The 26847-nt window shown below is 56.3% G+C and overlaps 7 protein-coding genes across 7 annotated transcripts; 4 read left to right on the top strand and 3 right to left on the bottom strand.

Moving 5' to 3' along the window:
• Nucleotides 1-1758: 1758 nt before the first annotated feature.
• Nucleotides 1759-3738, top strand: CDEST_03055 (Putative serine aminopeptidase, S33, alpha/Beta hydrolase). The gene is made up of 4 exons (XM_062919214.1): nt 1759-2090; nt 2250-2293; nt 2374-3012; nt 3201-3738. The coding sequence occupies exons 1-4, from the start codon at nt 1980-1982 to the stop codon at nt 3376-3378; spliced, it is 972 nt and encodes a 323-aa protein (XP_062775265.1). The 5' UTR covers nt 1759-1979; the 3' UTR covers nt 3379-3738.
• Nucleotides 3739-4329: 591 nt separating this feature from the next.
• CDEST_03054 (Putative Zinc finger, NF-X1-type, R3H domain, transcription factor NFX1 family) lies at nt 4330-8365 on the bottom strand. Its single transcript, XM_062919213.1, has 3 exons — nt 7617-8365; nt 5907-7562; nt 4330-5853 (listed from the first exon to the last, which is right to left on the bottom strand). The coding sequence occupies exons 1-3, from the start codon at nt 8081-8083 to the stop codon at nt 4629-4631; spliced, it is 3348 nt and encodes a 1115-aa protein (XP_062775264.1). The 5' UTR covers nt 8084-8365; the 3' UTR covers nt 4330-4628.
• A 6475-nt stretch (nt 8366-14840) lies between these two features.
• On the bottom strand, nt 14841-15345 carry CDEST_03053 (uncharacterized protein; the record flags this gene model as incomplete). Its single annotated transcript, XM_062919212.1, has 2 exons — nt 14841-15252; nt 15308-15345. 2 exons carry the CDS (start codon nt 15343-15345, stop codon nt 14841-14843), a joined length of 450 nt encoding a protein of 149 aa, XP_062775263.1.
• Nucleotides 15346-17848: 2503 nt separating this feature from the next.
• CDEST_03052 (Putative carbohydrate-binding WSC, glyoxal oxidase, galactose oxidase/kelch, beta-propeller) lies at nt 17849-22089 on the top strand. The gene is made up of 4 exons (XM_062919211.1): nt 17849-18119; nt 18193-18504; nt 18566-18702; nt 18771-22089. Exons 1-4 carry the CDS (start codon nt 17980-17982, stop codon nt 21611-21613), a joined length of 3432 nt encoding a protein of 1143 aa, XP_062775262.1. The 5' UTR covers nt 17849-17979; the 3' UTR covers nt 21614-22089.
• Nucleotides 22090-22095: 6 nt separating this feature from the next.
• Nucleotides 22096-24279, top strand: CDEST_03051 (Putative alpha/beta hydrolase-1). Its single transcript, XM_062919210.1, has 2 exons — nt 22096-22965; nt 23043-24279. Exons 1-2 carry the CDS (start codon nt 22555-22557, stop codon nt 23385-23387), a joined length of 756 nt encoding a protein of 251 aa, XP_062775261.1. The 5' UTR covers nt 22096-22554; the 3' UTR covers nt 23388-24279.
• Nucleotides 24280-24408: 129 nt separating this feature from the next.
• On the top strand, nt 24409-25392 carry CDEST_03050 (Putative tubulin binding cofactor A). Its single transcript, XM_062919209.1, has 2 exons — nt 24409-24887; nt 24973-25392. Exons 1-2 carry the CDS (start codon nt 24708-24710, stop codon nt 25168-25170), a joined length of 378 nt encoding a protein of 125 aa, XP_062775260.1. The 5' UTR covers nt 24409-24707; the 3' UTR covers nt 25171-25392.
• Nucleotide 25393: 1 nt separating this feature from the next.
• On the bottom strand, nt 25394-26772 carry CDEST_03049 (Putative THO complex subunit 7/Mft1 protein). The gene has a single exon (XM_062919208.1). It carries the CDS (start codon nt 26452-26454, stop codon nt 25399-25401), a length of 1056 nt encoding a protein of 351 aa, XP_062775259.1. The 5' UTR covers nt 26455-26772; the 3' UTR covers nt 25394-25398.
• Between the last annotated feature and the right edge of the window lie 75 nt (nt 26773-26847).

The following is a 26847-nucleotide window of genomic DNA, read 5'->3' as shown; positions in this document are numbered from 1 at the left end:
TTTCAATCCTCATTCGGACAGTATGGCGCCAAGTCAAGGTTCAGCGCCAGCTCGAAGCTCAGACAAGGCCAAGACGACACCATCGAGCCCCTTGCGGGTAACTTGAAGAGGATCGAATGTATTTTGTCTTGTTTTGTCTTGGGTACCTTGGGGTCTCAAAAGACGGTCACTGCAATGAATGTCACCGGTGGGGGGGCGGATGAGGTGACGGCGTAGGGTGTCAGATGTCATCTTGAAAGCAGCGCATCTGTTATTGAATGTCTTAAAATCAAGTCTGAAGCCGCAACCCCCAAATGGGAACCCGCCTGGGTTGTACGGGTACTCAATCGCCAGTTGCCGCTGGGTCACCGGACATCTCTCAGGCGCACCCATGGGCCCAAAATTAGGGTGGAGGCAGGGAAGAACCTCCCCCACCAGGTCTCACTCCCGAGTTCTTGTTGCTTCCTTCCCTGTCAAAGCGATGCAATCCTTCCAATTCTCTTTCCCATGAGGTGGAGACGGGTCAAGATATATCCAGCTGGAAAGAGCGAATGGACGAGACGAGAGGTGCTTTCCCCCATTTGCTTTGAGTGATTGAATGTAGGCAGGTCCAGCAAGCATCGCTTTCCCAACGCAGATGTTGATCCACGAAGCGCCCCTGGCATTCTCACCAACGTACATATGGATAATGCAGATTAAAAATGAAGGGTTGTTTATTTCTTCATACTGGCCGCGTTTATAAACAGACGTAATGAGAACACACTCAATTACCAACGCGGCTGTCCGTGTTGCGACGGACCAATGCCATCCATCCATTCATCCCCCCTTCGACGTTGTGAGTTTTGACAGTGTTCTTTCTCTTCATGCTTTGCTGCCAGTCATGCAACATCGTTATCAAAAATTAAAATAAGTTTGCTTTCGGAATAGTTATAAAAAAAAGTATACTTTGTAAGATCTCTACTGTTGGTGTTGTTGGAAGGAAGGGAGGCAACTATATCCACCGCTTCACTTCATTTCGTTTCGTTTGTCCGCCTTGATCCTCCACAATCGTTGACATCGAACGCATTGGCTGCGTGTCTCTTCATCTTCCACCCTCATGCCCAGCACCTCCGAAGCAGTGCTGCCGGCAACCGCAAAATCAGGTCATCCGCAGCATCGACAAGCCTCGGGAATCTCGCCACAACGTCCTGGCGTCCCCCTACAACGACGCCGCCCCGACCACCCATTGTAGACTGCCATCGGCCATCCATCCCCGGCCGCACGGCTGCTAGGTCCCGTCTCAGCACAGTTGCCTCCTGACCTGCATCATGCGGCCTTGCTAAAGACAAACCGCACCACCGTCGTCCATCGTCATCCTTTGTTGCTCCCCCTATCCGTACAATCCTCGCTTTCACGACTGGTCGCAAACCGAAACACGGCACCTTGCCAAGAGGCGTTCTGTCAATACTGGGCTTGGCTCAATCAAGTCATAAGTAGACAGTCACATCGTTCCCGATTCCTCGGGTTGGTTGCCATCAGCCAGCGTCCAGCGTCCAGGGTTTCCAACAGACAGCTCCGCTTTGCCCACGACCCTCTTCGTTCCTTCATCCTTTTCTGTTCGATCTGCTCGCCGCTTCAGTCTTTGTCCAGAATCGGCGCCGGTCAGGTGTGCGACTACCAGGTCCCCCCCAGGTCAAGGTCCATTGTCGCCTCACGCCGACACTCGCCCGAACCTAACATCGCTGCGGTACCCGCCCCTATACAATCTGCGCTTCAGGGTACCTGTACCCAGCTAGCATCGGCCTCGCTACCCCCACCGCCTCCGCGAACGTGGAGGCTCCGCTCTCTCCTGGATTCTGCACCGCTTTCCTCGCTTCGGGCCTTGCCTTCCCCATCAAACACGTCCCCATTCCTCCCCTCAAGGGCTTACCGACCGGTCCAGCAACCGTAACGAAATATAATCGTTCCTCCGCCTTTTCCCTCCTGCCCCGGTCTAGAGAACTACTTCTTCTCTTCTCGCCATGTCTGCTCCCAATCCTCCATCGCCGTCCTCCAACAGTTACCTCGAGCAGTCGGCCTCTATGCTCAGTACTGTTGGTGCATACATGCGGCTACCAGCCATAGCCTCGACGGTATGGCCATTCCCGCCTCCTCGTCCTACGGACTGCCCATCTTCTCACACCGATACTTCAATCTTCCTGTCTGCTACCCCTCCTCCTGGTCCCTCGCCCGAGGTCATGGCTCAGCCGCCTTCCTTAGTGCCCCGGGCTAATAACTCGTCTTCTACCTAGGGTATCGCGGCTGTCTTGACCACCCTGCTCTATTTCAAGCAAAAGTAGGTTGTGCCACGAGTCCATGTGACGCACCTCCCCCCCCTTCCACACACAAGGCTAACTCGACTGTGCGCCACCGCAGGGCTCTGATTTACCCTTCGCACATGCCCCCAAACTCTCGAACCGACGTCCCTAGACCCTCTCAGTTCGGTATCAAGGATTTCGAGGAGCTCGTCATACCCACAAATGATGGCGAGAAGCTGTCGGCATTCTACATCCGGGGCCCGCGCGGCGGGAACAACTCCAATGTTACCATCCTGATGCTCCATGGCAATGCCGGCAACATTGGCCACCGTTTGCCAATCGCCCGCATGCTCATCAACTTTATCGGCTGCAACGTCTTCATGCTTGAATATCGCGGCTACGGGTTATCCACCGGAGAGGCCGACGAAGCCGGCCTCCACCTTGACGCGCAAACCGCCCTCGACTACCTCCGGTCTCGCGCAGAGACGAGCAACCATAAGTTGATTGTCTACGGACAAAGTCTGGGCGGCGCCGTTGGCATCAGGCTGGTTGCCAAGAACCAAAAAGATGGGGACATTGCCGGCCTGGTCTTGGAGAACACCTTCCTCTCCATGCGCAAGCTGATTCCGTCCATTCTACCGCCGGCCAAGTACTTCACACTCCTTTGTCACCAGGTGTGGCCGAGCGAATCGCATATACCTAGCATCACGTCCGTGCCGATTCTCTTTCTCTCGGGTTTGCAGGACGAGATCGTACCGTAAGTGCAGCGCTCCTTCTCTCTCCCTGTCCTCCCATCACCCATATGATGATCTTAAGTCACCACCCACAAAATATGAGCCCTTCGGGGCGCTTGATTTGAACTTACGACCAGAGTCTGATATGGTTTTCTCTACAACGGTTACTCGTTCTCAGTTGTTACCTCTTGGAGACTAACGTCTGTCTTAGACCCCGTCACATGCGCCAGCTTTACGAGCTGTCTGCTGCGACCACCAAAATCTGGAAGACCCTGCCTGCGGGCGACCACAATTCGAGCGTGCTGGAGGAAGGCTATTTCGAGGCCATCTCAGACTTCCTCGCAGACGTCACTGGCGTGACGAGCAAGGAGGAGAAGCAGCGCCTCTAGGAAGAGTTTCTGCAGTCCGAAGAACAGTTCGAGCGACACGTGGCCCGAATACTAAAAGAAGAGGCGGACCAAGAATCCGTTTTCACCGCTGTGTCCAGGCGGTTACACTGTCGGAGCCCGCCCCCGAGCGACTGAAGCTAAAGATACGGAGCCGCGACCTGAACGGCGGCGGCGTGGCTAAGGGGAGAGCAGCAAGGAACGGGAAACGGCACGACGACGGGCGCGCTCTCCTCCGGCCCCCACCACCATCATCGCCCTTTTTGGGTTCTATGAGAATGATACCCCCCGCTCCCTTGCCGGACCGGGATGTGACAACACATTGTATACGCAGTATTAAATATAATGAAGCAACGAGCACGATCATCCGGCCTGTCTGCCAGTGATTTTGTGATTTTGTGAAGTGAGGCGAGGGATCCACGTCGACGGTCCCGGGATGCGAGCACTTTGACGGGCTTCTTGAAGAGGTACGACAGGGGCACCCCTTTTACCGTAAACCACGGGAGAGCCCATGTTTGGAGAATCAGAGCTGCTGCGGCCCTGTTTCTGTTTCTTCGGTCTTGGCCGCCTGTGCTGACGAGCCGTCCATGGTGAGGTTGAGGGCGGATGGAGAGGTCCATAATATCGCCATCATCAAAGAGGCAGGGCTGACCCTGCCCAACGAAGGGCCTCCGGGGGGTTTTCCGGCTGTGACCTATTTCCTAACTACGAATACCCACCCATCCACCTTGACACCTCCCCACTAAGGGATTCTTGGATCGTCGATCCTGTGGTCGCGTTCTGACGTGGCAGAGCTCGAGGCTTCATCTGTGCAGTGTTGGGATGTAAGATATCGCGGGGTTCATGGGGGGAATAGGACAAACCCAGGGGGGTGGTTTGCATTCGCGAGGGGACGGTTTAACAGATACGCCCTTCATTAGGTACTTTGCACGGGGGGTCATAAGCAAGTAGGTGGTGGGTGGTTGACCATTCTTTTCTTTTTTTTCTCTTCTTTTGTCTGTTTTCCTATCTGTAGATAACGATGTTTTATCCAGTTGTTGATCCGATTCCTGTGGCTCGATAGCCCGCCTCCCCCTTGCAGCATATCACCAGCTCTTGACAATACACTCCTCGCAGTTCTTGTCATCCTCACTCATTCATCCTCTGATACCGTCGAAGGTGAGGGTGGAGTAGCAAGGGCGACGCAATGCGGGCATCTCCCTGTCCACCCTCGCAGGAGATTAACTTCCTTGGCCGAAGGCCATCGCTTCGCCTCACTCGTCGCTGTCGGCGGCAGCCTCCCAGTCATCCGCGACCGTGTCCTCGACGACCTTCTTCCGCGCCAGCTTCGAGAAGCTGACGAAGCCGCTGGCGGGCCGCGCGTCCGCTGCAGACTTGGGCGCGACAGTCCTGCGCTGCGCCGCAGCGCGGCCCACGACAGCGTTCCACCCGCCGCTGCTGCCGTCGGCTGAGGGCGCGCCCTCGCGGCGAAGCACATTGAGGCTCGCGTCGGCGTGAACCATGATGGCGGCGGCGGCGATGCCCTCCTTCGTCACGGTACGGGCGACGACGGGCTTCAGGGACGCGAGGGTGGACTCGACGGCCGAGGGGGTGGTCCCCCACGACGTGACGGGGACGGCGCGGATCAGGATCTCTTCCGAGGGGAGGAACGAGGTCGTGAAGGAGAGGTGGTTGTGGGCCTTGAGGTAATCGGCGAAGGCAGATTCGATCTCGTCGATGGTCAGACCGAAGCGCGGCGCCGTGAGGAGGAGGGCGTTGAAGGGTTCCGGTGCCGAGGCGGTGGCCGCTGACGAAGACGCGGCGGCGGCGGCCGAGGCGGCTGACTTTGCGGCGTCACTGCGGATCTTGGCGCACTGCGCCAGCGTCTTCTTGGGCGCCGACACGAAGCGTGGCGTCTTGAAGATGGAGACGTGGCGGTGCGGCTCCGGGTCCTGGCTCTCCGAGTCGAAGCCGAAGTCCTCGGCGAGAGCGTGCAGGAAGGCACGCTGGAAGGAGGGCATGGGCTTGAAACGGAGGCGCTTCTCCGAGGGCTCCGAGGCGAAGACGCGGAACTCGCGTTCCTGGTTCTGGGCCCAGGTGGAGGAGAGTTCGCGGAAGAGTTTGAGGGTCGTCTCCGAGTAAGGGATATGGTCGTCCGTGTGGTCCGGGGCGACATTGAGGGCAGCGGCGAGGCGCTGGTTGCGCTGCAGGCGGAGGCACTCGTCGTCGCACTTGAGCGTGTCGCGCTCCGGCGTCGGGTTTGTCTTGGTGGCGAGGCACTTAACCTCCTTCTTGCGGTGTTGGCAGTCGCAGGTAATGAACGTCTTGCTTTGGCACGGGCGGTCTTCTTTGCATGGATAGGGCGCATGGCAGGCGTCCTGGCATGAGTGCTCGCAGGACTTGCGAGTCTTGCCGCAGGACTGGGCACAGTGAGAGCCGGGGATTTCAGCATCCTCGCATTCGCCTGGACGATGGCACTCCTTTCTGCAGGTGTGGGTGCTGAGATCTGGTTAGTTTGTGTCAACTGTATGCGTGTGGTCTGGATGACTTACCCGCACTTGAGCTTCTTGCCGCAGGGGAGTCCACAACGAGCCTCCTCCAGCCAGCACGGCCTGTTCTTCATCCTCTGCTTACCGCAGATACAGTCCTTCTCCACGAGGAACGGGCACTTGGGACAAGCGACATCATCAGGGTGACAATTGTGCTTGACCGTGGGGTGGCCACAAGGCGGTGCTCTCCTGCAGTCGAAGCGGCACTCAGGGGGTCGAGTTCCGCATGGCTGGGGGGGTTGAAGAACGGTCCTGCCACATGCGCAGCTAATCTCCTCGAAGACCGCTTCAAGGCAGCTTGGACATGGTCCAGCATGGCAGATCTGGGAACACTGGTGAGTGCCGCACTTCAAGGTCCTTCCGCAGACGCGAAGGCAGATGTGTTCCGCTTCCACTTCATCGGGGGCTTGCTGCTGTCTGTGCTTTCTCTTCGCGGCCTGTCTTTCCATGGCCTTCTTCTCTCCGGGGCAGCAGTGCTCGCCGCACTTGTGGCGGCCGCAGTTGAGCTGGGCCTGACAAACCCTCATGCACATGGGCTTGGCGATATCGCCCTGGTGACACATGGAAGAGCTCGTGGTTCGGCCACATCGGCAAGAGATGTCCGCCTTCTGGAAGCAAGGATTGCACGGGCCGGTGTGGCATGTATCGAGACATCGGTGACCGCAAGACAGGACCTTATCGCAGGTCTTTTTGCAGTGGGGGATCTTGTCTCGGCAAGATTGTCTTGGTTGGTCGAGAAGCTCATCAAGAGGCGTCTTGCCGCAAGGGCAGTCCAGAACGACGTCGGGAGACGACGGACAGTGCGCCGATATCTCGTCCTGAGGGTGGCAAGTCTTCTCGCACTCATGGAGGCCGCAGTCGTACTTCCTTCCACAGGTCGCGCCGCAGTCGAAAGATCCGTCAAACCAGCTGTCATCGGAGATGTCTTCAGAGTCGGAGCTGGATACTTGACCATGGTTGAATGACATCTGAAGGTCGCCTCGCCGGTCGCATGGAATCTCCTTGTGCTCTTTGCCGCAATAGCATCTCGCCTGCATGGGGATTTCGCAACTGCCGCATAGACCGGGATGGCATGGAGTAGAGCAGAAATGTTCGCCGCATGGTAACAAGTCTCCGCAGATTTCCTTGCAGCTCCATCCGTTTCCATAATCCGTCTCGCTGCATCGCTTCGTAACTTCATGTTTGCCGCAGAAGCAGGACTGTGTTGGCCCCATCAAGGTACAAGGCGGACACGGGCCGGCATGGCATTCGAGGGAGCAAGGGTGCGGGCAAGTTGCTCTAGGTTTCGAACAGGTTTGTCCGCAAGAGTGAGGAGGTAGCCCAGGGACATTTCGGGGACTGATATCCTTGCCGCACCAGCAGTGGTAAGACGAGGGCTCCTCGGTCAAACTGGAATTGCAGCCTGGGCAGCGCCAAGATCGCGTGTCGTCGTCCTTTTTAAGCTGGCTCGTAAACCACTTCTTGACACACGTCAAGTGCAACACCGTCCAGCAGAGGCCGCAAGACCATACGCGAGACTGTCGCAGTACCTCACTCGAGCAGATAACGCACTCATACTGTCCGTTGCTGATGTCCTCATGAAGGCGTGTAGGCAAGTCTGCGGCCGTAGACTTTGGTGCCAGCGGATATTGAGGCTTCTTGTGCTTCGAAGCTTGCTTGCTGGAGTTCGGTCAGCCTCTACGACTGTAGGTATAATAGAAAGTGTCAACATACCCTCTTTGGACCAGTGGCTGTCCGGGAATGAAATCGGGAGCATCTGCACTCAGACCCAGCCCCTCTGATTCATCCACATTGGCATTGGTTGTCAAACTGCCGCCGAATGTCCGCTGGGTTCCAGAGACGGCACCACCACGCACAGCACCACCCCGCCGGCCACCTCTTCCGCTACCGCCGCCGCCGCCGCCGCCGCCGCCACCACGGCCTCTGCTCCTCCTCCCCGAGCCGGTCGACGGGGGCTCTGATGCGCTGACCGGTACAACTTCGGGAGCCGAAGCTGACTGGTCTTGGTTTTGGGGCTGGGGGGCAGCATTCCTGCCGCCACCCCGTCGACCACCACGGCCGTTGCCCCCCTCACCTCTTCCTCGTCCTGGTCTACTTCTCCGACCAGATTGAGAACCTCCTCTGCTCGACAAACTCGGCTGAGTCTGCGTCTGAGTCTGCGCCGTTCCGCCTTCAGACATGACTGAATCGCTCGCCGTAGTGTCGATGTAGTGATGAGTCGATGAAATTGTGATTGCGCTTTTTGAAATACAGCGTCTTCGTACGAGTGCTGCCAGATTAGGCGGCAAAACAAAACGTGTCCGATGGCCTTACGCCCTCGCAAAGGAAAGTGAACGTGAGCGAAAGGAAGAGAATGAGCTGAGAGACCTTGGAGAGTTCCCCTTTCACTTGGGTTCCCAAACCACGGGGTGGGAGGCGACTTTTAAAAAGATGCACGGCCGGGATGGAATTCAAGTGAAGTCCCTTGGGAGGCGTTTGATGTCGGCCCGGACTCGATCGTTCGGACGGGTGGAGTAGACCCGCTAAAACTTTGGAAAAAAAAGTTCCCCAGGAGTGCAGGTGCTTGCTGGCGTGGCAATTGCCCGCTGACAGCAGCTGTGAAGCTGACAAAACAAGCAGCAGGAGGGCCGCCCAGGCCACTGTCATTATGAGTCATCTCCAATCAACTATTCCTACGGGCTCGGGGTGTCGCCAATTTCGCAGACGGGATGCAGTTGACTCAACTGCGCTGCATTGACACAGTCATATTTCGCGCATGGTCTCAGGCCCATGTAGTACGCAAACGGCATTTCCACATGCATCAATCAGAGGTTGCTGACTGCATTGTTTAATCGGTCTCGCGGAGGACTTGCTGAGAATTGGCCTCAGTGGGTTTTTTTTCAGGAAATGAGAACTAGACGACGTTCAACACAACGAAGCTCGGGTCACGAAAATATGGCTCATGCTTCACGCTCTGCTACTCTGTCTCGCCGGAAATTCCACGGCGATGGCTGCTCAACCTTCTGAGCAGCAACGTTGAGCGACGAGATCTGGTGTCGAATATTATGTCTCAGACCCGGCTCATAAGACATGAACCAGCGCCGATGGTTTAGTGGTAAAATTCTCCGTTGCCATCCAGCAGCGTCGGGGAGCCGGGGGTTCGATTCCCCCTCGGCGCAGTCTTGATTTTTGTGAATCATTAGTCTGTGGACGACGGACGTCCTGGCCGGCTTTGTTTCGTTTTTGGCTTATGAGAAGGCTCGTCGACAAACGTCAAACCATTGTCTACGTCACGGTCAAATGAAAAGGGTGTTTGCAAAACTGCACGTCGTACTAGTATGGATCATGATTTTCTATACATACATAGATGGATAGTGTAATAAGGTCGGACAACCTAATCCACCTCGAAGGTAGCTAGTAAGTTAACAATCTGCATGCTACATTCGGGGTATGAAATTGGTTAGTTTTCTATATTCAGCTGATATTTCTAAGTCCGTGTCATTCGAAATATGCCGGCAACAAGCGTTTTGTGTGATAATATGTTATGTTGTGCTTCTCTCTAAAACATGGGTCAACATTCGACCCCGGATCCAAGACAACCTGTGGGACCTAGATAGCGACTCAAATCTTATCTTCTATTACTGTGAGTAGTATATGGAAGTTTTCACATCATCATAGCCAACCCTAGCGGCCGTGATCACCCAAATGTGACAGGTGGCCGGCGCGAGTTTCTGTGCTGGGCGGAGGAGCCACGCTCGAGGACTCCCTCGTCCTGCAAGATCTCGACGCATCGTGGATCCGACGAATTGGTCTCTAAACCCATCCAATATCGGCCCCAACAGACGCTGCAAACATCGGCTCGCCGGGCCATCGTTGCCTCCGCGCTGAATACACGAAGAAGTGCGTGTCTGGCTTGGCCTGTGTCAGCGCCCGTGGCACAGGGGGGAAGGGTTCAACAAAGGATAGGTATGAATAGACAAGAACTTCTGTCTCCGGTTCTCCGTCTTCCTGATCTGGTGATAGGGGGTTTATCTTGACAGTTTGGGACCAACGGGGTCTTCTTAGTCCGTCAATGATATCTCAGGACCTCGAGATAGATGAGGGAGCAGGGGAGAGAGAGGAGATCCTTCAAGCGCGTAAAACCCTGCTTCATGTTTCCTTATAACTATGGCCCATGGATATGAAGCTCCAGTCGGGTGTCAAAATCCATGTCAATTTGTGTTTGGCGGAACTACGCACGCCAATCTGCAATTCAAGGCAAAGCATACCGTATCGTTTGGGTAGTCTCTGTTCTGCTGAATCCTTTCTCGTAATCTTGGATAAGAATGACACATCCATATTAAAACACATACTCAAGTCCTCTAGATAAGAGACCGAGTATTGGGCTTCTAGTTGTTAGTGCTATTTGTAGGATGTGTTTACGGAAGTAAGATGTAGCTTGGAGCAGCAGGTTGGGTAGGGAGCCAAGAACTTTTCTTTACAATACAATCAGTTAAATAAAACGGGGTCGGAGTTCGCCCGGCCAGACTACAAGCACATGCCATCTTGGCATCAAGACTTCTACTCAGTCATCTCGTGGAGGCGAGAGGTCCAGACAATGAGAGGAGATAACATAATTTAACCACACTAATCCTCATCTATGTTACAATCGCTTCAATAAAACCCAAATCGCGGTACAAGCAGCGCATCTCCCCACAATGTCGTTTTAGAATGTGACTAATTGTCTTGGGTAACGATGTCCAAAACGCAGAAGACCTCCATCTAAGCTTTTAGAGGTTGATACTAGGCTACCAAGATAGATCGAGGGGCTATCCTCTCTAAACGAAACCATGCGGCTACTGAGTCCACAACAAAACAGAACAGCATATGTAGATGAGCACCCCGAAGGCCAGAGACGTTGTTGCCGGACCTCACGGGCGACGTCAAAACAGCGTTGTGGGTCAATCCCGAGCCGCCGGTAAAGTCAGTGGCGATATCGAGGTACCGTTGCGCCGGCCATGTCTCTGGGAAACGACACACGATGTCTCTTATTTGCCTTACGAAACGGCGACGGATCGAGACTCACAATTCTTGTCCAAGTCAAGGGAGAGACCCCCTTCCCCCTCAAAATATCGGAGACATCGTCAGCGCAGCGGACCCAAGGGACGCTAGCACTCGCGAAGTCGCAAGCTCTAGATCTGAAGAGGACGGAGTCGCCGCTCCCCCAGACACTGCCGCCAGTGATCCGACCGCAGGTCAGGGTGGCTCACTCAGGGAACGCCAGGGACTCGGGCTCGCAGAGGCCCGCCGTCGCATCTCGGCACAAGATCGCCAGTCGTGCTGCCTAGTCACATAAACTCCTAGTCCGCGGCGAGCCACCTTTTCACAGTGCCGCTCAAAAAAAGGAGGAACGTTCTCCTCTACTCAAAGAGTTGTCTCACAACAAAAATACCCTTGCATACGGCAGGGTCAAGGGTCGAGAGTTTGTGAGACAACGCCAATCTTTTATTAGACCTGCTTGAGATCGGCGCCGTGGCCCCCCTCCTTGGATATCATTAGTTTTCTATTTAGATTTCTGTTTTGCTTTGTTTTGGGAGATGCCTCGATGAGGGCATTTTCCTACGTGGCGATGGGGATCATCTGACAAACCTCGACGTGACCGTGGGTGGCAAGCGACCGTTGAGCCTCTTTCCATCGTTGCTCGACGCGTCGACCCCGGGGATCGGCATCCACCTCACTGACTGGTCCAAGCGGGGACGGATTGCTGAATCTGAAAGGTTGCCGAGATATCCTTTTCGAAAGTATCGTGAGGCATTGGCCACCGCTCGTTCGTCCCTCGCCCGTCGTCCGGATCGAATTGGTGCAAAAATCTAGACAACACTCGAGATCCGAGTTTTCGACCGCAGCTTGGATACCCTTCCGGCCCTTCTTCCTCTCAGCCCTAAGTATATGTCCACCAGCTGTAGTTGTACCATTTTCGTGCCATGGTGACACTCGGATTCTTTCTTGTCGAACAAAGCAGACACAACGGCAGATTGGCTCGATTTTCCTGGGTTACACAAAGGTCCACGCTCGACGGAGAGGACATCACGCGCTCTTTAAGGCCGGCAGCCGACCAAGCTCCCCCGGGTGTGTTGATCCTCGTGGCGCATGCCAAATACTTTCCCCCTGCCTCATCGACCCGCCGCCGCACATGATGGGATCTCGCACGAGTGAAGCCATCGCGGGCCTTCGACCTGCTGCCACAAAGCTTGGTACTACCGTCCGCCTGCTTGGCAAACCCTTTGCTACGGGGCGGTGCGGGCATGGAGAGGACATGCCATGCTGTCGCTCAAGACACGCAAAAGAGGGAGCATTAAGTGCGCACCGCATTTCAACCAATCAACAGCGGCAAGGGGACTCGAAAAGACGCCTGTTGTGGAAATGAATATCGTCGCCTGTCGAGAAGCTGGGGGAGGTCCGTGGCCAGATCATCGCCGGCTCGCGCGTGGAGGCGAAATTTCAGGTTCAGGGAGCGGTCTTGGGGCGGAAGCCGACACGCAGTGCGCCAGCCACCTTCTGGATGGGATAATTAACACAAGGACACGGATGGCGCCACATCTTTTGAGTGTAAATTCCCCAGTCTGTGCGAATACTGGTAAGTTCGGACAAGACAAAAGTCGATGAATCGCCAAGAAAGGCCCGAGGCGGCTGTCAGTCAGTCAAACTGCCTGGTTACTGGCAACTATCTGTCGAATCTCTGTCGTCAACTGCATGGTACTCGATAACCTCGAACAGCATACATGTTTCTGCATGCACACAGCGTAGCATTAAGGTCAAAGATCGAACGGTTGAACTGCGTATAGAGGTGAGGGGAGGGGGACGCTATTGTTTTGGCTTGCCATGCCAACAGATCTAGACCATCAGCCTGCGGAGATGCCCGTTAGTCAGGGGTCCTTGAAATAAGCCGAGAGGACCGTACCGGGGCCTATGAGTCTTTCCAAGTGACAATGTGCACTATCTCTGACTACATGATCCAAAGATAAGGTGATGGCATGGCGGGGTTTTGCCCGAGCGAGTGCAACGATGTTGACGGCACCGATTATGGCGGTCTCACGTCCCAACGCTAGTTTCAATCCGGGTCGAAGCTGAGCTGAAGGGGGGGGGGGATGCTCTCGTGGCATTTAATATTGGCAGATACTAGGATGCAGCGCGTCAGCGTCGGCAGGCAGGGCGGTCCCAAAAGGGGAATCGAGGCCGTAAGCCAGCAGCAGAACAATAGTACACACAAAAAAGGTGTGTGTCCGGGTTTGCCTTGGTCGCGATTCTGCGAGCGCCTGCTTCTCACAAAGCATGAAGGGTGGCGCTGGCCAAGGTGCCACAAACCTATTTTATTCCAAGATACTGGAACGTGGCTCACAGTTGAGTGATTGCACAGACAAATACCGTGTGTTACTCTCCCTCGTGGAGATGTGGACCGGAAGTGGTGGAAGGTAGACTGTTGCAGCTTGGACTAGATAGGTCCAAATCATAAATCTAGTTGTCAAGAGAAAAGCGATAAGCCAGGGGCTGCAGGTCTCTTCCGAGCGGCTGTCCCCGAGCCGTAGGCCGTAAGCCATAAGAGCGCCGGTGAGATTCGAGCGGAAACGAGATGGACGTTGTCAGTTCTGGTTTGCCTCGTTCCGCTGCTCCAGTCGAGAGCGGCTCCGTTCTCAGCTGCCCGGCTTCCGAAAGGAGAACCTGTATCTCCCCATGTGGCTTTGTGTTGCGCATGTAAGTCGGACCAATGATCCGACCTGCTCCGGTCCAGAAGACCAATCAGGCGCTTCTCCCTGGTGGTATGGTTTTCTGATACGAGATTTCGACTTGCCATGCATGCATTGCATTGATGGTGCTGCGAGGGCGCCCAGCGCGTGCATATCTGACAGAAGGCCTGCTCGGCATTGGTTGGCTTGGTCAACACAACAGATTGCAACCCCAGAAACAGGCAGAACACGACCAACTAGGTAGCGTGTTCGCTGTCGAGGAAACGCCGACATGGCTTTAGAAGAGGGGCGCAAGGCGTGTTGGCAATGTTGGGAGGGGAGACCAGGGGGGGAGGGAGGGGCACCACCGAACCAGAGAAGAAAGAGGCGGTCTGTGGCTTGTCGAGGCTGGCCTTCGCCATTCGCTTCAGGTTGCTAATTAAGCTGCGCTATTGAACTGGGCAAATGGTTAGTCGGCTCGAATAGAGTTAATCGGTGTTTTAGACAACTGGGCCGTTTAAGGGGCCAGCGGCTGACATACAAGCAGTGGCCACTGGGGCTGGCGCCGCCGAGTAAACGATTTTCGTGGCCGCCTTATTCCGCCTCGTGGCTTCGCCTGTACCCGTTGGCTGGTTCGCAACGAACGCATACAGAACGGGCGTCTTCGGCATACCTGATTGAGGGGCGATGACTGCATGCTGTCCTCGTCAGGGGCAACAGCGGTATCAAGCAATCGTTGCCGGGTTCGTACGCGATAAGGTTATCTCGGCGAGGGCTACCCATGTACTGGACCGTCGGATGGTGGTCAGCAGGCCTATCCAGGGCTCCAGCTTCGCTAATGGAGGCGCCGAGCCTCCGTAAGGAGGAAGCGGAAAAGGGGAGGGCTGTCCCGGCCAAATGAAATCAGATACGAATCAGGCTCTTTGGACTATTACAATATCCAAGTGGAGCGGGCAGACCATATTGAGAGGACTGCATCTCGAGCTGTACTGTAGTGTAGCTGAAGAGCGTAGGTAGGCATTTTGCCAAGGAACAGGGCACCAGAGAGGCTCGAATTATCTGCCGCAGGGAGGTTGTAACCCTGAGAGCGCCTGCTGCACCTCTAACCCAATGAAGACCCCCAAGAAAAGTACCTGTGCGTTGCGTTACACCAAGCTGCTGATGAAGACGGCGATCCAATGACAATCCCTAAGGCTGACAGGCTGGGATGCTGCGATACGACGTTGGCTGGTCATTTGACTACCGAAAGGGCTGACTAAGTATTGGCCAAAAGCCTGGTTTGCGCCAAGAGGGTTGGTTTACTGACTGGTTCCGTTGCCTGTCGGCAATGGATAAGGTCGCTACCGCGCTGCTGGGAACGGGTGAAGACTTCCAACGGCGTGTCTCCCGAGCAACTGGGGGAGGGCGCACTAGACGTTGCCGTGTCCGTTCTGGCTGGGTATGGCTGCTTTCTCAGAGGCGGAGAGAAGGCGGTCGAGTATCTGCGGCGTAGGTCTTGAATAGGATAGGAGCTTTCAGAAGTGAACTGCCAAGGTAAGCAAAATGTACCGAGTAGCGTAGGTAGGTGATGAAAGCAAAGGTTCCACGGGTTGGGCGGAAGGGGTTCGTATCCACGCTGCTGACGTCTACCCCCTCTTTCCTTGTCCTGGACCCCTGTCAAGGATCCACTATACGATGCACACACTTAACCTAATCTGGAGTAGCTGGGGTAGGATGTGGTACGTGCTCTCCTGGTTGCCTTGAATCCACAGAAAATCCATCTCCAACTCTACCACTATGACTGCGATATGTCCGTCGTAACTATGGCCAAGGAGAGAGTCAACCGGTTCTGACTCGTCCCGTATGCAAGCTACCGATTTCTCGTCCCGTCTGACGGTAGACGCATACTAAGAGCGCTGGACACCGGCACCATCTTAACTGACATCGAAATAGTTCAACGGGCCTCGCTTATTCGAACCATTTCCATTGTTCAGTCCTGTCAGCTGACACCCCGCTCGCTGCCCGTCTCACGGTGACGCTCCAGCCGCAGAAGCCAACCCAAGAGCCCTACGCCTCTCCTGACATTTCTTGGCAACGAGATGGATTCCCAAGGAGCTGGGACGATGGCGGCAACTGTTCGCCCTTTGTTTCTGCAGTCAACCGCCTACCGACGCCAACAACGGACGCCATGAGCTACCCGAGCCTGGGAATCAAGATTCACCCCAGGGAGGATGCCAGGATGTGTTGTAGTCCGAGTGTGCACATGGATAGCTCGCATCGAATCCAAAAATGGGACGCATGCATGGCGTCGTTAAGAGATGCAGCCGAACGTCGACAGCGCTACATTACCACCTCGAGCTCACCGCCAATGCAGACATGCTTGGAATATTGGAAATGCTGGAGGCTGTGTCCGTGAATTGTAATATTGGAACCATTCTGTTCAAGAAATATCTGAGTAGAGTGAGTAGATTGGGGAGGCAGCAATGCAGAGCTGCTCGTCACCTGCCCAGTCTGCATCACAATGGTGGGTGTGATATCGAATGACCTGCAGCCTCACACCATCTTCCCCAGAGAGTTTGTGAAGCGCGAAGCGCCTCCGCCAAGGGTGATCAGACGAGATGCGGAAGGAACAGGACGGGACGGCACCGGGACAGCCTCAGCCACCTATCCGCCCCGATCAATGGAAAGCATGGCTGACATTCCGGTCAAGGACAGATGAATACGTATGTTGATGACCGCATGAAGGATGCCCTGTCACAAGCTGTGCGTGCAGTGTGTCGACAGACCTGCAGACAACACACGGTTGTGGTTGTTAGTCGAGGCCAGAGCCTCTGCCAATCCAACTGCCTAATGCACAATCTTGGATGTGGAAAGTTAATGGATATACGGGTCACAAAGCCTAAAGGTTCATGCCAGTTTATGAGATTGAGTTCCAAAATCAGAGAACACTGGGTTCTGTCGTGCTCAATGACTACCTCGAGCATCTTGCGTCCCCTTGCTTACTGGTATTCTTACAGTTTTACGGCCTTCATGTGTGAGGAAACAACCGTTGCTCTCAGGGCACTCAAGGGTCCATTCATCGCCTCCCGGCCCCTGTTCTCCTTTGCCGCCTGTCGAACGACCTGCGACTCTCTGCCCTGGCTAAGAATGGCAATGGCCGAAGACCCCTGGCGCATACCCCTGGAAAAGATAAGACGACTAGGCCGTAAGGAGAAATAGGTACGTACTGACTGGAATGGGCCCCTGCATGGCTAGACCCCACTGATGCAATCCCCTTGAGCGCTAGATCATGATCCCAGAGGCGCATCTTGGAGAAAACACACCAAAAACTCACCAAAAACTCTTGGGTCGAGATGCGCACGCGCCTTGTCGCTCCCTGCAACTTGGGCCAATTTCCACCATCTTCGCAGTTGTCATCTCAGCCAAGAGCTGGACTGCGAGCCCGGCGTTTGCCTTCTCGCGGTGTGCCACAACTAGCCAACTACCCACAACCTACATCCTACCGCCACGGTGATGGCGATGGCGACGACGACGACGACGACGACCAGCGGAACGGCTAGAATGCCCGCTTCGAGGGGGCGATGGTGTGTCTTGGTGTTGGGGCTCAGGCACAAAGAGACTTGACGAAGCTATTCATGGCTAGCGTCCAGGCCTTCTATCATTTTTTATTATTTTCTCGCCTCCTTCTCTAGACGTATCATCCTCAGCCCGAAAACGCCAACTTGTCCGTCGACCAGCAGTTTGTTGCCATTCCCATCACACGTCTCGGTTCGCATCGAGTCCCATTCACACCCCCCGTCCCTTCCCACCCTTTCCTCTCTACTTGCTCCCTTCCAGCAGCCAGCCATGACAAGACCGCGTGGTCAGCTCTTGGCTTCACGCACCCATGTTTCCCACGCCCCATGCTGCTGCGAGTGCAGCTTACACCACTAGACTATCTAGGTACACCACGAATATACTAAAAACTACCTACACAGCCCGTCTAGCACTCCCGCCTAGCCTTGCTGGTTTTTTTTTTTTCAAGCTAGAGCTTCATGCGAGAGCGTGGCACACCCTCTAGTTCCGTTCCTGGCCCTTCTTCCGTCGTGCCTTTTCCCCCTCTCCCACTGACCCCTGGCGCACGAGGGGGTGGGGGAGATCACCTCTTCCTAAGTGGGAAGGGGATTTGGAGTTGGCTGAGGCCCTAGTCGAGTCTATCGAGTCTATCGTGTACCCGCGCCTCCAGTGCTGCTCTCCATCGACTCGGCCGCCGTTGCGGCGAAATTGCCTGCGCTTGGAGTCGAAATCATATATACCTCCCGTTCTTCCCGGCCACATCATGCAATTCCTTCCTCTCCTTACCACTTCCCACTTCTCTACACTCTTTAATACCTTCATCAGTGTTGGTTCCGCCTCTTGGCACACAATTTGTCACGATGAGGTCCACACAGTTGTCTTTCGTTTTTGTTTCCACACTATCGCTTGCCAACGCTGCGGCTTATCCCCCCAGCGTCTATAAACGCGCGCCGCCTCCCGCGAATCTCGCCCACGGATATACTTACAAGGGCTGTTACATGTAAGAAGCGTCTTCCTTCACCTGGCACGATTACATGGGCGCGAGGGACGCAGATGCTGACAGAGAGAAATAGCGATGTCGGCCGCACAATCAACGAAGCCGCCACAGGCAATGCCCAGATGACCAATGAGGCTTGCACCGAGTACTGCTTCAACAAAGGGTTTTCCTACGCCGGCACTGAATGGTACAATGAATGCTACTGCGGCAACACCCTGGCCAAGGGCGGTATCCTCGCCAACGAGGCCGACTGCACCACTCCATGCAGCGGAAACGCCGCTCAGCCCTGCGGTGGTCCCAACCGCTTGTCCTTGTATCAGACCTCTCTGATCGTCGGCCCCTCAGTCAACCCGGGTGTTGGTGACTGGAGCTCCATTGGATGCTACTCGTAAGTTGAATTTACTCACATGGACTGCCAGCGTCGGTTCGGATCGCTTACATTACCACAGCGAAGGAACAACCGGTCGTGCCCTGACCTACGGTGTCGGCAGCATCCCTGGCGGCCAGATGACTGTCGCTAAGTGCACCGCTGCCTGCGCCAACGCCAACTTCATCCTGGCCGGTGTAGAATACTCCGGAGAATGCTGTGAGTAGATAAACACACAACTAATCCGACAACACGCTTCGCAGCGAGCCGCTGACATTATTTGGTAGACTGCGGTAACAGCTTCGCCAACGGTGGTGCTCCTGCCGTTGATGGCTGCAACATGCTTTGCAACGGCAACGCATCCGAGTACTGTGGCGGTCCCAACCGCTTGAACGTCTACGATTTCAAGCATCAGTACTTGCCTCTGACGACTTCCGCTTCTACCCCGGCAGCCACGGGCTCATCAGCCCCCAACGCCGCCGTGTCTTCCGGCACTGTCGTAAGCTCCGCGTCGTCCGCCGCCTCCACTCCTTCCGTCCTGAGCCAGCCAGCGACCGTCGGCACATGGAAGTGGTATGGATGCCAGACCGAGGCCACCGGCACCCGCGCGCTCAACGCAAAGACCTTTGCGTCGGATGACATGACTCTGGAGAAGTGTGCCACTTTCTGCACTGGAAACACCTTCTTCGGCGTCGAGTACTCGCGCGAGTGCTGGTGTGGCAACAGTTTCGCCGCCGGCTCCGTCCCTGTCCCTGGTACCCAGTGCTCCATGAAGTGCATGGGAAACCCATTCCAATACTGCGGAGAAGGCAACCGCCTGTCTGTTTACACCATCGGCGATGCCACCCAGCCCTCGTCTGCCGCTCCCACCGGTGCCGCCACGACCACAGCTGCGGTTCCCGTTGCCTCCAACTTGCCCGCTGGCTGGACGGATCAGGGCTGCTGGGTTGACAACTTGAACGGCCGCATTCTCCCCAACCAGCTTCAGGACGACCCTGGCATGACCCTCGCCTCATGCGCCCAGGCCTGCGCTTCCGCGGGTTACAAGGTTGCCGGTGCCGAGTATCACACGCAGTGCTTCTGCGGCAACGCCATCTACTATGGCGGCGCTCCTGCTTCAGATCCGACAACCTGCAACACTGGGTGTGGGGGCAAGCCTTCCGAGATGTGTGGTGGCCCCAATCGCATGACCATCATGTCCCTGGGTACTCCCCAGACCTTCCAGCCTCCCGTGCCCCAAAAGAGTGGTTTCAACGGCAGCTGGACCTACCAAGGCTGCCTCTCATACGAGAACGCACAGCGGCCTTTCAAGTGGCAGGTTCTCTTCCCTGGCATCAACACCGCTGGCCTGTGCCTTGACAGGTGCGCCGCATTTGGCTACCCGGCGGCTGGTCTCGAGTACGGCGAGGAGTGCTACTGTGGTGACCCAGCCAACATCGCCACGGCCCCCCAAAAGGTGAACTTCGTCGATGAATCCCAGTGCAACATCGTCTGCCCTGGCAATCAGAGCTCCATCTGCGGTGGCGGTGCTCGACTCTCCACGTACTTCTGGACCGGCACCAAACCTCTGTATTCGTGGACATTCGGCACGGATGCTCTCACGGCGGGTTCCTATGAGCTTCTCATCGGCAGTCTCTCGATTCCCCTGATGACTATGGAGACTATCACTGGCAAGGTGACCTTCCTCGAGAAGTTCGGTACTGGCCCGCCCAACTCCACTGGCGCCTACGAACTTGATCTGTCCCTCGTCCCAGACATCAGCAAGGCCTGGAGGGAGATGCACGTCAAGACCGACATCTTCTGCTCCGCCGGCATCACGCTTCCTGACAAGGCGGGCCGCCAACTCACTCTTGGCGGTTGGTCCGGTGATTCCACCTACGGTGTTCGTCTGTACTGGCCCGATGGCAAGCCCGGCACAAACGGCACAAACGATTGGCACGAGGATGTCCAGAACCTCCGCATGCAGGATGGCCGCTGGTACCCCTCGTCCATGATCATGGCCAACGGTTCCATCTTCATCATCGGAGGCGAAGAGGGTGCCAACGGTCAAGCCGTTCCTACCATCGAAGTCATGCCCTTCACCGGCTCCAAGCCCCTGACCATGGACTGGCTCGCACGCACAGACCCCAACAATCTGTACCCCTTCGTTGCCGTACTCCCCAGCGAGGATATCTTCGTCGCTTACTGGAACGAGGCCAGAATCTTGGACAAGGTAACGTTTGACACAAAAACGGTCCTGCCCAATATCCCTGGTTCAGTGAACAACCCCTTGGCAGGCCGTACCTACCCGCTCGAGGGCACTGGCGTTCTGTTGCCCCAGCATGCCCCTTACACTGACCCCCTAGGTGTTCTCATCTGTGGTGGTTCGACCGAGGGTCCCGGGTTCGCCTTGGATAACTGCGTCTCCATTGAACCCGAGGGTGCCAACCCCAAGTGGGTGCTCGAGCGTATGCCTTCGGCCCGCGTCATCTCCTGCATGGCACCTCTCCCCGACGGCACATACCTGATCAACAACGGTGCTCAGCAAGGTGTCGCCGGCTTCGGTCTCGCGACGAACCCCAACAAGAACGCCCTGTTGTACGACCCTGCCAAGCCGATCGGCCAGCGCATCACCGTCATGGCCAACACCACGATCGCTCGTATGTACCACTCCGAGTCCATCACCCTACTCGACGGCCGTGTTCTTGTCACCGGATCCGACCCCGAAGATGGTGTCAACCCTCAGGAGTACCGCGTCGAGGTCTTCAACCCTCCCTACCTGACTAGCAAGAAGGAGCGCCCTACCTTCACTCTCGCCAACACCGACTGGGCGCACGGCGGGACGTACACCTTCACCCTCGGTCATGCTCCCAAGAACGGCAATATCCAGGTCTCCCTCCTCGGTGCCGTGACCTCGACGCACGGCAACTCGCTGGGCGCCCGAACCATCTTCCCCGCCGTGAGCTGCGGCCCGACGGTGTGCACAGTCACCGCGCCGCCCGGCCCCGGTGTCGCCCCTCCGGGTTGGTACCAGTTCTTCGTCCTCGACGGCGGCATCCCCGCCGTCGGCGTCTACGTCCGCATCGGTGGTGACCCCGCCAAGCTGGGCGAATGGCCCAAGGTCGCAGGCTTCGATACACCTGGCATCTAGACTCTTGGTTCTCGATGGAAAGGCGCGCCTTCGGTTCCTTAGACTAGGTTTTTTTTTTATCAATTTCCATGTTCATACCTATGTCTAGTTTTCACAAGCGATATACTCCTCTTTTTCTTCAAAAATGTTTTTATTTATTCATATCTATAGACCTAAGGAAAGCCAGCCCCCTTTCACACTTGGAAAGGGGCATACCACAGTCGTCATGGGGAATATGATTGGGACATTTCTATCAAGGGTATGGGTACATGACCCGAGACGAGGCCGGACTTGGCATTTCTTCTAAGTAGTATATCAAATATAATACATCTACTTCATTGAAGCACTTGGTTGCCCGGTGACCCTGACTGAGCATAAGGTCAAACCCCCTGACTTGTGACGAACGTGGCGAGGCTGCCCTCGGCATGGACTAGTGGCAGAACCAATGATGCCAAACCCAGCAAGGCCGAACTCGGAAATGTCTTCAAGTCAACTTTGGGGAGCCAGACCACCCGGCCTTGATCTCGAACACAGTTCTTTTCCCGGGAAAGCCCGGTCGGATCTACAACGCGGACGCTGATAATCTTACATCTTCAGCGACGAGGAGGGAATCTCCACCCCCCCCTACTGACCCAATACAATGCGCAATCAGAATTCCAAAGTCGTTCCCGGGTTCTCTCGGCTCGAGGACCATTCGCCAGACACCGAGTAGGATCCCTAGGCGAGCCAAGCGCTGACTGTGTTGAAGATGACTGTATTCCCGACTCCACTTCCTCACCCGCTCCCTACCGGAGACCATGACGGAACGGATGCATAAATAGGGGGCTGATGGGAAGGTATCAATCCGAGCCTAGAGGAGAAGGAGTGTATGAGAAAGCGTTCGGGTCAAGTTCATATCGGAACGTCGAACAAAACGAAATTTCCGCTTCTCGGCCGTGGCTTACTTACCACACCCGCTCACCATGTCGACAAAGCCCGTTATCTTCTTCGCCGGCGGGGCCTGGCACTCGCCAGAGCACTTCCGGGACATTCGCGACGAGCTACACCGGAGGGGCTACGAGACGGACGCCGTGGCGTACCCGTCCGTCGGCGCGGAGCCCCCGACCAAGGGCATGTACGACGACGCGGCGGCCGTGCGGACCGTGCTGGAGGAGCTCGCGGGCCGCGGCAGGCGCATCGTGCTCGTCGCGCACTCCTATGGTGGCTTCGTCGGCGCGGAGGCGGCCAGAGGCCTGGGGTTCGAGCAGCGAGCCCAGGAGGGCAAGGCCGGCGGGATTGTGGTGTTTGCGTACCTGGCCGCCTTCGTCGGGCAGAAGGGCCAGTCCATGCTAGGGTTGACGAGCGATGGATCCCCCCCGTGGACGAAAGTCGAGGTACGCAAAGGGATACTCCCACGTCCCCGGTGGCATGAATACAAAGGCCCCGAGTGCTGATCACGTTTCTCTCCCAGGACGGCCGCATCCACGTGGTGGCGCCCACGGAAGCCTTCTACGGAGACGTGGCCCCCGAAGCGAGGGAGAGGGCGATCGGGCTTCTGCGGCACCAAACGATCGTGTCGCTCGAGGAGACGCTGACGTACGAGCCGTGGCGCGACATGGCGTGCATGTATGTCGGCTGCGAGGACGATGGGGCGGTGCCGTTCTTCATGCAGGAGCAGATGCAGCAGCTGCTGGGGCCCACGGCGGTCAAGCTGCGGATGAAGGCCTCGCACTCGCCGTTTCTTTCGCGAATCGCCGAGACGGCGGATTGGATCGAGACGGCGGCGGGGACGGAGCAGGAGGCCATCGGGGCGTAGACGCTTCGGCCAAGAGCAGTAGGGGGTTCCGGCTGGTGGAGGTACATGTGAAGAGCCACCGGAGAGGTTGGAGCGCGTCGTTCTACGCGAGACGTTTACTGTGTGCGGGCTGCTTCTTTCAACAGTGGACAACAAGGAAGGTTCGGATCATGACCTCCATTGGGTTTAGAAGAGGAGAGGATCCCATGTCTCCAAAGCCTTTGCCGAGTGCTGGTAAAAGGCCAACAGGCCATGCTGTGTGGTGCTGAGAGTATTGAAGCGGTTCACCCGAGGCTGGCCCCATGTCCCCCGGTGCCTGTTGCTCTTGATGATCTGTTAATCGCCTGGGTGACATTTGTTCCACCGGAGAACCTGCCGGTAACAATCACCGGCTTCTTCTCAGCGTTGCATTCCTTGTTGACCGGCTACTGTGACGGCATCCCTTCAATATGACCTGCCCACACAGCATTCAAGATGGCATTGGGAATGCATTGATTCCACGGGCCGTTCGAAGACACTGACCCGAACGCAGCAAACCATAGGTCTGACCTCTCTGTCTCATCATGCAAGTCTCTGAACAAGACATGCGAGGCGTTGGGCAGAGCAATCTTAACCATCGTGGTGTGTCTTGTGTTGGCCAACGTTTGAATGCGGCCGTCTCTGGCACGTTCAGTGCTTCCTTGGAAACCTAGGCAATGAGTAAAGGGTCCGTCTGCGGCACGGCTCGCCGTGGACATCACTTGGACCATGTTCTTCTCGGTATTGCCGGCACCATGTCGACAACCACTGGTCCAAACTCCAGCGAGAGGTTGAGCTGCCTGCCCGTCGGGACCGAGCCAACTCAAAGCGACCCACGGCGCTGCGTTGCGGCTTGGGCCAGCAGAAAATCCGTGATGTTCTCCCGAAGTTGCACAGGAGGGGGAATGAGTTCAAGCTCTGTTGCGCTGAGGTAACATTGCTGGGGTACAGGAAACCCCCCACCCCCCACTATAATGTGGCTTCCAAGGCAGCACCCAGCACAGAGCCTGCTGCTGCCTTTGACGTAGCCAGCCAAGCAGCGAGAACAGCCGGGGATGCCGTGTAAACAAAAAACCCAACTTAAGAAAACAATCCCAACGAGGCATACAAGGTAATCTCGGAGCCTGCCTACCCATATTTCCACAACACGAGGACTCATTTTCAAGGCGATCCCCCAAGAGAGAAACCATCTAACACACACACACACACACTCAGAATAGACCATCCCGAATCTTCACCAAAAGCCAAATCCCCCTTCCCCTCCCTCCGCCTACAACCCCTCCTCCCATTAAAGGAAAAATCGATACAGCACCGCAACTCACCATGGCGCCCCCTTCCCAGCTCACCGTTGCGACGCTCGCCGTCACCCGGCTCCTCAAGGAGGAGATCTCCTATGAGAAGGAGCTCATCCAGCAAAAGGCCAAGGTCGCCACGCTCGAGGCCGAGATCCGGGAGGGCAAGCCCGACGAGGACGGGAACCGGGAGTACATGCTCAGACAGCTGGTAGGATTTCCCCAAGAACCCTTGCGAGCCCATACACACCCCTCACTCCCCATCGTCCCAGTGCACTAACAAGCCGCGCTGCCAGAAACTCGCCGTGGAGGAGACGCAAAAGATGTTCCCCGCCCTGAGGACCCGCGTCGAGGACTCGACCGCCAAGCTGGAGGAGCAGATCGCCCTCGCCGAGAGTGGCGGCGCGTCACCCACCGAGGTCGAGACGGCCAAGCTGGCGCTCGCCAAGGGCAAGGAGGAGAAGACGTACGTGACCGACACCACCTCGGCTTGATGAACCCCCCCCGGGGGCTGGGGCCTTTTTGCGTCGCGTCGTGTTTCCAACCAAGAGAAACGGAAACCAGGTCTAGGGATTGCGTTGTGTTCAGTGGCAGGCGAGCGTCATGAGCAAGTTTTTGACGGCCTGCTTTTTTTCTCTCTTCTTTCGTATTCTTTTTTAAAATGGGTATCTCAGTTGAGCTATGTATGAATGAGCCTCTCCGAACCACTGCGCTTCCAAAGTCTAGTTGTCAACTTCCATGCTGTCCGGCGCATCCACCGTGATTTGGGGTGTGTCGCCTCCCGAAGTGATCTGAGTGTCCTGCTGGTCGTCCATCTCGACATCCTCTCCCTCTTCAATCTCGCCGTCGTCCTGTTGGGGATGGGGCGTGCCGCTCTGGCTAGGGACGGCACTGCCGGACCGCGAGAAGCTGCTTGGGCCACCTGATCGCGGCTTGAGGCCGTCTGCCTGGTCCTCCGAGTTGCCATCTTGCGCCGAAGTCGGTCTCGGGACAGCGCCGCTGTCCGGGTGCGGCGTGACGTTGCCGCTCGAGACGTGTCGGGGCGTTTGCCCGCCTCGCGAGGCCTCGCCGTCCTCCTCGCCATCCTCATTCATGCCCTCGCGTCTCTCGACCTCCTCCTTCTCGTCGCGGATCTGTCTGCGCAACAGCATGCCCTCGTCCATGATCTTGCTGAACTGGTCGCGGCGCTCGCGCCAGGTGATGGCGTACGTCTCGCTCTCCTTCTCCAGGTCGCGGATCTCCTCCTCGAGCTTCGCGAGGTTCGTCTCCTGCTCGCCGCGCGGCCGCAGGCCCTTAGCCATGAGCGCATTGGCGAGCTTGTCGTACTCCTTACGTTGGGCAAGCGTGGCCTTGGCGCCCTCTAGCTGCTCGCGCAGTCGCGTGTTGTTGTCGCGCACGTTCTGACATTCCTCGAGGATGCGTTGCTGGTCGGCCTTGTACCGCTCGCGCTCGCGGACGTTGGCGTCGAGGAGGAATTGCAGGCGGGCGATGCTGCTGTCGAAGGCGGCGAAGTCGAGGGTAAGGTCGTCTTTGATCTGGTCGATCTCTTGGAGGGTCTTGGTGGCAGCCTCCTGTTTCGTCTCTTCGCCGGCCTCCTTCTCGCCATTTGCGCCCTCGGGTGGCGGTGTGGGTTGTTGTTTCAATCGGGCGTTTGCGATTGTTGTGACAGACACAAGTCTCTTGGTGATTCGCTTGAAGGGCTTCTCCTCAATGTTGACCAGGCGCGTCTTGTGCAGCTCCTGCTCCTCTTTATCGTCTAGAAGATCCCACGACGCCATTTTATTGTGTTGGTTCGCCTTTGCAGCAAGTCGGCAATTCAGGCAGGTAGTTGCGGTGGCTGTCAAAAGTCGAGTCTGGTCTTCGGCTGCTAGGTGAAGGCTAGGTTTGACAAAGAAATCTTGCTGGGCTGTTAGGTCGTCAAGACTCCCTGAACAGTGCGATTTTGGTAAGAAAAGCGGTACTTGTGCTGGATGCCGATATGCAGGTTTTGGCTGTTAGAAGCAAAGAGGATGAAAATGGCTTTGATTAGGTCTGCAATCCTCACTACAGTCAAAGGCAGGCAATGCAGATGGAGTGAGTTCCTTCCAACCTTCCGACCTTCCCTCACTTTCTCTCTCAGCCTTGCAGCAGTTGCCGGCCACTATTGGGATTGGTTAAAGTATCTTTAGCGC

This window comes from Colletotrichum destructivum, chromosome 2 (assembly GCF_034447905.1).
Source record: "Colletotrichum destructivum chromosome 2, complete sequence".
NCBI lineage: Eukaryota > Fungi > Ascomycota > Sordariomycetes > Glomerellales > Glomerellaceae > Colletotrichum > Colletotrichum destructivum.
This window is presented reverse-complemented; position numbering and strand designations above follow the sequence as displayed.